Source organism: Lepisosteus platostomus, chromosome 1 (assembly GCF_059453375.1).
Source record: "Lepisosteus platostomus isolate fLepPlt1 chromosome 1, fLepPlt1.hap1, whole genome shotgun sequence".
Classification (NCBI taxonomy): Eukaryota; Metazoa; Chordata; class Actinopteri; order Semionotiformes; family Lepisosteidae; genus Lepisosteus; species Lepisosteus platostomus.
Window position 1 is genome coordinate 55,480,047 of NC_142611.1, and position 10,844 is coordinate 55,490,890.

The following is a 10,844-nucleotide window of genomic DNA, read 5'->3' on the forward strand; positions in this document are numbered from 1 at the left end:
CCAGCTATATCGTGGCCAATGATTGCGTACCACAGAGAAAGTCCCCTCTAGGGACTACGCTGATAATGCTGGGAGAAGGGAAGTTATGAAGTGGACAAGTCAATGGTGAGGTGGTTTAACCAGAATACATGTGCGTACTGTAACTGTATCGCGAGGGCAAATCCTGAAGCAAGCAGAGGATGGACTGGAAAGGGAGAGTCAGGTAAAGTCATCATGGATTGGACAGGCAGAGGTGCAGACATCCCAACTTTGAAAAATTGATTTCAGGGAGGGGTGGGTGTCACGATGCGTAGTTTAGGACCCTATGCAGACAGTATAATCCAGAAGTGACTGGAAAAAGACTTCAAGGGAAACACAGCAGGAGCAGGACGGGATGGCAGACAGGGGGGCGTGATGGCTGTGATCAGGTGCTCAGGGGACGTGGCGCAGGTGAACAGGTTCAAAACAGTCCAAATAGGGAAACCATGGCACAGTCCAATATCCAAAACAGGGAGGTCCATCCAAATCAAAAACAAGAGTAAAAACAAGGAACGGGGATGTGGAACCAGGAAGTTAAAAATTGACTGAAGAGGCCAGGTGCTCTGAGCCCTCTGAGCTTGTCAGGACGCCGTTTGGAGGCCTATGCCCTCAAGTCGCGGACGTGGGGAGACTTAATGCTAGGCGGGCCTCCAGTCGTCCATCTTCCAATGCAGAGCCAGGAGTAGCGAGAGCACCAGGCAAAATAAGGAGGGACAAACAGAGGGCAGGTGCACATAATCAACTAAAATATGAAAGGGCCGAAGCGCCCTTAAGAGGAGGGATTACGATCGTGACAGGCGGGTTGTCCCTTCCGTGAAAACTTGCGGATCAGGGGTGGGGGGGGTCCTTGAAAAAAATCACAGCAACATAATTAAATAATTCACTGATACTATAATATTTATGCAATACACTATAGATACTGTAATGAATCTGCCCCTGCAGATAACAGGGATGTTGGCTGCCCAAGAACCCGGATTCGCTACAATACTGTAACTCACCAGTCCAGTTGAATAATCTCACTTTCTTTGAAAACTTTCGTTGTACAGAGATGCGGCTTGTTTAGCAGATTTGAGTAGATTCTCAGATGGTTCAAGGTCATATTATCTTCTTAAATAATTCGCTGATGATTTTTCGGACCGCGCCAAGTGAAAAATTTGGGAGCGTGGAGGTTATTTCCAGGAGATTATGGATCACTTGTAGGAGTCAGGGAGGAGATGCTGATTTTCTGGAGGCTCCTGGGACTTCCGGGAGACTTGTGATGTCTGGAGGTGAAGCTGCGAGATGCCCAATACTTCTATTGGTGCATGCAGGCAAAGGCCCAAGACAAAAGACATAGCAGAGAGATGGAGGAGCCCAGACCCAGTTAAGACTGATCAGAGGCCCACTTAGAGGCAGAACGTCAGAAGCTGAAAAGGCACCTCGGGCCACAGCATGTCGCGCATTAAGGTCTGAATTTGGAGACTAGGACTTGATGTTTGACCTTTTCATGAACTTTGTTTTAGTGATACAGTTTCTTGAAAAAGTAGCCAGTCCCTTCCTATGGTGTCCCTTTTTTAAAAGGTTGGATTCGCATTTTTTAAACTTTAAAAGCTGAATGTTCAAACTGAAGGTCTGAAAGGTTAAGACATGTTACAATATATGTAAGCAAAAACTAAAGAGAAAAAATGAAATATGTTGATTGCTTAAGTCTACATCCTTGTAAACACAATATTTGGTGAAACATTGACTAATATTTATTTTCCTCTAAGATTTGCTGGTACTTTGGCAGCAATCACAGCCACAACTCTTTATATATTGGTCTACCAACTTTGGATAAGTGCAAAATGCAATTTTTACTCACTTGTTCACACATTTCCTCAAGCTCTCTCAGGTTGTTTGGGGTTCACTTCTGTACAGCAGTTTTCAAGTCTTTCCAGAGATTCCCAATAGGATTCTAGTCAGAACCTTGACTTGGTCAATAAAGGACATTCACTTTCTTATCCTTGAGCCATGTCAGTGTAACATTACCCTTATGCTTTGGTTCATAGTCCTGATGAAAGGTAAATGTTTTCCCAGTTATCTTAAATATGTTGATTGCTAAAAGAAGTTTGAAGTAATTTTACAGTAGAGTTTAGGCTTCTCAAGTAATAGTGTGACTATTGATTAAAACATGTTTTCTTCTCTGATTTGCCAGTATTTTGTTCCGTCTATGGTCCCATCAGTCATAACAAGATTCCCAGACTGCAAAATAATTCTGCCACCATTATGTTTGACAGAGATGGTGTTGACTGATTGATGCACTATGTTGGGTTTGGATCAAATATATGGCTTTGTACTTAGAGCAAAACATTCCAGTTTCGTATTGTTCGACCACAAACTCTTTTGCCAAATGTTTGCGGAATCACTTACTGTAGATGTCATTCAGGAATTGAGATTTGTTTTCAATTCCATACTAGCCTGCTGTGTAGAATCCTATGACCCATGGACATTTTTATCCCATTTTAGTTTCTGAACTCTGTAACTCCTTCAAAGTTGTCATTGGTCTCATAGTGGCATCACCAACCAGTTACCTTCTTGCCCAGCTCCTCAGTGACTGGGTCCATTTCCTTTATGAATTATTTACTTCAAAGCCTTTATACAACTTTGTCCCCGAGTTGTTCTGAAAACTCCTTAGACTTCAGGGTTGTATGTTTACTTGAAACTCACTACCTGATGCCGTATGGTTGGTTACCAGTACTTTGTAGAGAACAGCATTAAGTTAAAAGATGTTGAACCCATTTGTTTTGGGATTAGTGCTGGAAGTCTATAGTTCATTAAAGGATCTAATGGAATTATTGAATTAGCAATTCAATAATATATTAAAGCAATCAAGCAGGCATTCTTAAGGTTAACATACCCAAAGAAGGCTCCACAGCTGAAACTTTGTGTTTCCTTTCTTCTCTTTTCAGCATGGAATAAACCTATTACTTGTTACATTCTAAAGGTGAACTCAGTAAGTGGCACTGAAATCAGGTTTGTTTTTAAAAAGAATATAAAGCCTTCAAACTAATATTTGCTACTTGTTGTAACAAATGTTTTACATCTGTGAAGGAAGCATGAAAGCAGCCTGGACTGCTAAACCACCACAAATTACTGTTAATCCTATTCATTTTTTTTATAAAAACTAATGTCGTAAAAGACTAAGCATACCAAAATAGCTTCATAACACAAAACGTCTATTTTATCATTACTATTGAGTAGTTTATGAAAAAAGACCCAATAAAATAGTATTCATAGCTTAATGCCAGAGGCCTTTCTGGCAGGATTGTCCTGAAATTGTCCAGATCTGCTCCTAAAAGGGACACTTTTGTGATTGAATCTCTGAACTATGATTTCCAGACAACAGGCCAGCAATAACCATATAAGTAGCGTAAGAGAAAATGTCACTGTGACTCATCTTCTGACCACATCACATCAGGAGCTTTTTTGTTCAGCACATACAAAGGCTCATATTACAGGGCACAATTACACCATTTTAAAATTTGACATTCAAGACCAAAAGAACAGAGCTCCTGTTCACTGATCTATTAACACATGCTTAAGTATTTAAAGTCATTGGAGTTAACCAGTGTAACTACAGTTGAATGTTTAAATGTGGCTAAGTATTGAATGAGGATTAAGATATTTAAGAGCCTGTGAAATCCTGTACACAGGCTTTATACAATTTGTAAATTAGAAGCAAAATATCGCTCTATGCTAATGTGAGATTTTGGGAATTGTTCTTAAAATGTAATGTTTAGAAATATCTAAATATATTCTAATTCTGTTTTCTGATTATTTTCATTTAAACCAATAGGACTGTGAATAAGAGAGAAAATTACCATTACTATGACCAGCTCAAACTCATTAGAAAATGGTCAACATCGTAGTTGTAAATTCAGTGTCTGGAGCCATAAAGTAATTGATGTCAAAGTCTATAGGATGGAATGCCTGTTTGATATATGACTAAGATTATCTGAATTATGTCTCTTTCACCTGAGTCTACAGAAACCTTTCAAAAAACATAAAAGGTCAGTGTAGTTTAGTTCCAAGGAGGCCTGACATGTACTGGGGCACTTTTCAAAGGATTCTCTGGGTAGTTCCATGGTGACAATTTTTTACACTGTCAATGACTCAAGGCGATGAAGTCTTATGTTTCAAAAAGATAGATTACCTTTACACAAAGCCAAAGTGTGAAAAGACGATGTCATAAAAGGCTAAGAGGAAAAACTGCATCTCTCACTCAGATGACACTTCAGCTCCACCTCTCCCCACACTACCTTGAACTATGCCTTCCAGCTTCCAGAGGCCAGAGTTATTATTCTAAGCATTGTCACATGACACTGCGATTATCACTATCTAACATCCAAAGAAGTTCTCTTTATTTAAAAAAAAAACATGCACACAGAGATTACCTTCAAAACATGAATTTATGATGCTTATATTGTTATGAAAATGTCAAAGGGGCAGATCATTTTACATATACTGTATAGAAATGTTTAATATGAGTTTATTTGGCTGGTACTTTTATCCAAAGTCATTGTACACATTTATACAGCAATCTGAGTGAAGTACAGGTGGGATCACTGGCGCACCCAGGATTTGAACACATAACCTTCCAGTTACAACTCCAAAACCCTAATCGCAATCCCACACTGCTGCAAATTAAAAGCCCTTAGAGGAAGAAGAAATCCCTTCCATTTTGATTTCTGAGTCTGGTTACAGCTCATTGTAAACTATCACTCTGCTGAATCATCTGTCAAGGATGCCTTTATTATTGCTTATAGTCTCAGCAACCCACAACATACTCTGAAAGCATAATGCACAAGACAGGACTACAGCTGGGATGGGTTGTCAGTACACAGCACACAGGGATATATAGAAACACCAATGAACCTAGACAGCATACTGTATCTATGGAAGTTCACATTCACATGTTCACAAGGAGAACATGCAAACAATAGACAGACAGTAGACAGTTCCCCAGTTCCCCATATCCAGAACCCAAAAGCTGTGAGACAGTAGCACTAACTGGCATTACACCCTGCTGCCCTTCTACAAATGCACATATAAGAAACAAAACACAAAGTTGTACAGTATGTCTGGATATTGGTTAGTGTAATTACCACAAATTCATTATCATTCACAGCACTCTAGAACAGAATAGCTTTCTACACATCTGTATTAAACATTATTCAAATGACTGAAGCTCTCTTGAAAATGAATAATGGGATAAGAATGTCCCCAAAGGCCAAAATAAATGGAGTTACAAGAACATGAAAATATAACAAGCAGGACAATAGCATTTGGCCCATCTGGTTTGTTTAGTTGCTCATGGATAGTTGATAAGGGGATCTTATCCAGCTGTTTCTTGAAAGATGTCAGGGTATCAGCTTTAACAATATGGCTGGGTGCCTTGTTCCATACTCCCACAACACTAAAGGGCCTTTTTGAAAACCATACTTTATACTTTCTGTAAAATAATCACATTATAAATATAGAGAATATTTGCAAATCAAAGCACTTGTAACCTGTTTTTTTCTCATAACATGTATACCTTGTTATAAGGAAATAACTGAAAGTGAAAAAGATACATCTAAACAATTATTTAAATCATGGTTCTTTACAATACGTATTACATAAATACGCAAATGTACATTCGGCTAAAGTAATATGGGCCACAGCACAGCTGAGATGTTGGGTTCACATTGTTCTGCACCTACCGTTCTCCATTAAGTATTCCACCATGTTCCTCACCACCAGTGGAATCCCATCTTTCAGAAGGCCCTGCTCCTTGAGATCTGAGAGTGAGACGCCAAACACCTTCCACATGCTGGGCTCTTTCTGCTTGATGAGTGGCAGCTGCACAATCTTCTTCATGTCCTCTTTAATTTGTACCACCGTCCTGTTATGCTGCAAAGAGCAGAGGAGAGGTGCACAGTCCACCACAGTCACCACGGGGGGGTTCATTATTGCCTACTTGCAGGACATTGAGTTCACTCTAGAAAATGCACAGAGCTTTTGGTTTCCAGCTTTGAGCCAAATCCACTTGTCTTTTTGTGCTAAAAACAAAAATTCATTGCAGAAAGGGGAGAGGTGTGACCTATGCACCTGTTACCAAGACAGGATTTGGTTGCTATTTGCTTGTATCACTACAGTAACCGCTACACCAGGAGGCGTGATCTTAGGCATGCTGTCACAAGAGCCTACAGAGAGAACTTGCACAGTGTGTCTCACACCAACAGTCACATTTAAATGCCCATTGAAACAATGCAAAAAATGCATTCCCTGTGGCAAATACAGTCTATTACAACAGCAGGAGCAAAGGAGCTAAGGGTATGAACCAACACCCTCACACACACCCAATCGCCTGATCCACTGTGAATAGGGCTGTAGGCTACAAACATGCTGAAAAGGTACTTGAAAAGGGGGAACAGGAACGTCAGAAAAATTGACACAACCTCTTATACCAAGTTTAACAGGGAACATACCCTGGTACAGAGTTTTAATTTTAAATATCAAAACAAAGCTCCACTATTGTTTTTTCAGAGTCTTTCACTGTATTAAAGCAACACTGGCAGAATCTCTCTCCTTTTAGTGAAAGTCTGGATACAAACACAGACTGAACCCACAATGTTAATCACATTGTATGTAGCATATTGTACCATGCTATATTTGGGTAAGCTGTAGCTCTTTGTTGGTGATCATTTGTAACAGTGTCTTTAGTCAAAGACATCCTGTCATGGATGCAAATCAAAGAGATTCCACCACATAATCCAGAAAGCCACTTTATTCTGTTGACGGACATAAGTAAGCCTTTTCCTCTCTAACAGTAAGAAGGCAAAGTCCATACTACAGCCCATCCTGGTTTCAGTAGCATTAACAGACTACAGAGCTTATGATTCCTCCCCTGGATAGGATACCTGTCCATTGCAGAGAATACCCCCAAACAGTGCTGGTCCTTATTTATACAACCGGGTGAACAGGAGCAGGCGGGATGAAGTACCTCACTGAAGGGTAAACAACAGTGTCTACAGAAGAGACATGAACCCACCATCAGTCAGTTATCAGTCCAACAGTTTACCCACTACACTATGCTACTCTTTTAAACCTTAAACTTTTCAAGTTTGAGAAACAGTGTCCATATTTAATCTATTAAAATACATCACACAACAGACAATAGACTAATAGATGCACAAAACCTTCAACTTAGCATTTGAAGTTTATCTTTGACAACAACAAGTAAAATTAACAAGTGAAAGTTCCACTTTCAAAACACCATCATGCAGCTTTATTACAGGTCCCAGACCAACGTATTCATTTGCATTCAGATTTCCAAACATCTTAAGTTCAAACTTTTTGGTGTCACCAAAGCCACTGCACTGAAAGTGGTCTAAAGGTGAAAGGAAAATACTTTGACCATGGGCATGTCTAGTGCCTCTTTCAGTGCATCTGGGAGGGGCGGTTGGCTCAGTTGTGGGGTACCCTGTCTTTTGACGTGTTACTTAAACACGGGGTCAGTTTGCTTGGCTGTGCAGTACTGTAAATCAGGATTTCCCAATCCCGGTCCTGTAGGTTCATACATCTGCTGAATCTTCTTCTAGCAAGCGCTAGAAGCTGCACTCTTCAAGCACACCCCATTTTCAGATTCAAAAAGCCTTCTACGCACACAACTGCATGTTTGAGAATGTGTCATTTTCTGACTGAGAGATTGCCTTCATTTGTACTAATGTAGCAGTGTTGTCCTTTTTTAAGCATAAACAAATCACACAGCTTCCTAGTATCTGTATTTTCTTGTCTCAAAAATGTGTGCAAAATGTGTGCAACAGAACGTAAAACTGCCTTTTGAATTTCAAATATAAACCATGGTAACCAAACAGGAAGGTACTGACCTATACCTGTGTTAGTCATACAGTATATTCTCCATTATACCCCAGTATGTTTTTTTATTGTAAAATAATGCTTTTCTTAGAAACATTTAACATAATTTGAAAAAATAAAATCAAAATATGAGTCTATGGGTGACAGTTTAAGAATGAAACGAAATGTAGAATGAAAGAATGAAATGTATATCGCCACTATGGACATATGGCCATATGACATATGGGACGTATTGTGTGTGTACACCATGTGCAAAAATTCATTTTAGAACCATCAAATACTGTATGTCACAAAACCAGCTTAAGAAATATGATATGAACAAATTGAAAAGCCTCAGGTTGCCCCACACACTGTGTAGTGTTTTACACATTTTTTTCTTACAGACCTCATTTAGTTGTACTACTTTGTAGAAGGTGCTCAAGAAGATCAGGCAGTCTGAGCTGCCCTTCCTTCGATATGTTTGGCTGAACATATGTCCCCTCAGCAGTCCCCTCCTCCACACATGTACAGACGGTCTTGAGATTTGCAATAAAGAGCTTATACTGTAGGAAACCTGTTCTGATTTGGTTCCTCTCTACACAATGGGATATTTTATTGTAAAGTGTTTACATATTAATTTTTGCCTCCAGGCATATGTATAAAACTGCTCTGACCTCCTCCACAACTTTGCGATGACATTTTTAGCAGTTCCAGCATTTTAAACTTTAACTGGACTCCAGTATGTACTGTATGTACAAGCTTTTGAGAACTGTCTTTCAAACAGTCTTAGGAGAATACTATACCCTACTATTCAAAGAGCTCCTTCGTCCATTAATTTACTTGGGTGTCCATTGAGAGATAATATTATCCAAGAACTGATACTTATTTGAATTGATATAGGCCTTTGCATCTCAAAGGATCCCACAGCTCTACCTATCAGAAAGGACTCATGTCATCCCCCTTCAAGGTGTGGTATTCACCTGGGTGATGGGCAGCATCCACACTACACGGCAGATCTGGTACTGTAGTGAGAAATTACTTCATCAATTGACTTAGGGAGGAAATTCAGGTAGTTCCAATTGTGCAAACCCAAAGAGTAATTTAGCCAGGAAACCGTCGTTAACACTCATATTGTGTTTATGATACACCTGATTTATTCACACACCTGAAGAAGGCTCCACAGCCACAACATTGTGTCTCTTTTCTTTGCCTTTCAACATGGAAATAACCTTTACCTGTTCATTTATACTTATGACATTTATAATTGTGCTATCTCCTGCTTGCACTAAAGATAACTAAAATCCAGTCATTGGAAAACTACATTTCTTTCAGAGAAGATGCACAATTAGTTGCATCAGAGAATTGGAGTTTTAAAAATTTTAAACAGATTTATTTTTACTGAAAGGTGAACTCCCTGTGAGACTGAAAAGATCTGTGTTTCAAAACATAGATACGTACTGTACCTTTAAAAAAATTACAATAGTTATTTTTGCTCTACATTTATTTCTTTCCTTTTTAGTTCTTCCCAGGCTTCAACCTTAACAAGTTCCAGCATGCATCTCACTCTCAGTGTGTGGCCCAAATGACAACTGGCAGGACCTACAGGAAGTGCATTAACATCAACAGCTGCTCTGGCATTTGCATGTGCAACTAAACCCAGTCAAAAAGTCCTCCACCAGCTTTACTGGAAGAAACATTTCAGACCAAAATCCTTTGAATCACAAATGCTAAAAACAAATGCCACAGCAAATGTACTGTATTTCAATGCCGACAAAGTAAATAAAAGTCTTACTGGAACTTAAAAGAATGAACATTTCTTATACAAAGAATTCTTTGTAGTCTGTTTTTACTTTTCACATTTCTATTTTGTTCACATGACTCAAATATCAACTTCATTCAAATGTAACTAGTTTAAGTGGTTAATTGCTAAATTCAGTGAAACAATTCTAAATTTCATTCCTGTATGTTGAAATCACAAAGCAAAGTTCAAATGTGATGTCAGAGCAAAACAGAAAGACAGACATTAGAAGAATAAGAATAATATAAATATTTTTTTATAAAAACAACAGTATGATTTTCGACATGTTTTTTAAGACTAATACCAACTTACTTTTCAAAACTTCCTATTGACAATGTCTCATGGTATTGCAAGTTTTTCTAGTACAAAAGACTGTGGTAAAAAGTTTGGAAGATTTCTTCCTCTACTTAATTATAAATCATGATCTTATAATGGTACACCAGTGAAATGGTGTTTGTATATTTTCCGCCCGGTATCTGTTGAAGCATAACTGTTTTCATTAGTTTAAAACAATTTGTAGAAACAGGCCTTGTCCTCAGTGGTAGCTACAGACATGGATGGACAGTAGATTTAAATGCTTCCTGTGCTTAGTAGAAAGAAAGAGTAACTGACTAAAAAAAGACTAATGTGTCATTTTCCACACAGCACATAAGGCGTGAAAAAGGAGAAAACAGAACAGTCCACATGTATGAAAAAGAAAGCCGGCTCTTTCTACTTACACAAATAGCTAGTGCTCCTGCCCCCATTCTTTCAGGAAGAGTCTGCAGAAAGAGATGAAGCTGTTGGGTCATTAATGTTAGACTAAGAAACAAACACCCCAGTGTCCATCCCACTGAAGCAAAGCAAATTTTACAAAAGAGATGGCATCCAGCAGATAGTGAACACCAAATTTCTGTGAAACACTGTGCTCAGAGTTCTTAGTTGGCTGCTCCGATTTACAATCCTGTCACAGCTCAGACACTCTTCCAGACTGAAATCTGAGCTCTGTGTTTCTATTGGCTAGATGTGCTGATCACGTGATCCACACAGCACAACTTTGAAAGAACTTCCCTTAAATTAGTATTGCTGCCCTCAGGGATAGTTTAGGAAAAATCAGATTCATTTTTACTAAAAGGTTAAGAGATAGGACTTCTAGTACTGGACACTGTGAAATACTCTTGAGCAAATATGT

General features: G+C 38.9%; 1 protein-coding gene across 5 annotated transcripts in view; it reads right to left on the reverse strand.

The window, feature by feature from the left end:
* Positions 1 to 10,623, reverse strand: part of fam13a (family with sequence similarity 13 member A) — a 101,700-nt gene extending 91,077 nt beyond the window's left edge. For 2 of the 5 annotated variants that reach the window (XM_088632849.1, XM_088632844.1), the window contains exons 1-2: positions 10,393 to 10,621; positions 5,739 to 5,928 (exon numbers count right to left, since the gene is read on the reverse strand). In XM_088632849.1, coding sequence (XP_088488975.1) covers positions 5,739 to 5,928; positions 10,393 to 10,464 — 262 coding nt within the window. In that variant the 5' untranslated portion in view covers positions 10,465 to 10,621. Of the gene's footprint in view, positions 1 to 5,738; positions 5,929 to 10,392 lie in introns of all 5 variants that reach the window. The other 3 variants (XM_088632839.1, XM_088632831.1, XM_088632845.1) reach the window with 3 other exon arrangements.
* Between the last annotated feature and the right edge of the window lie 221 nt (positions 10,624 to 10,844).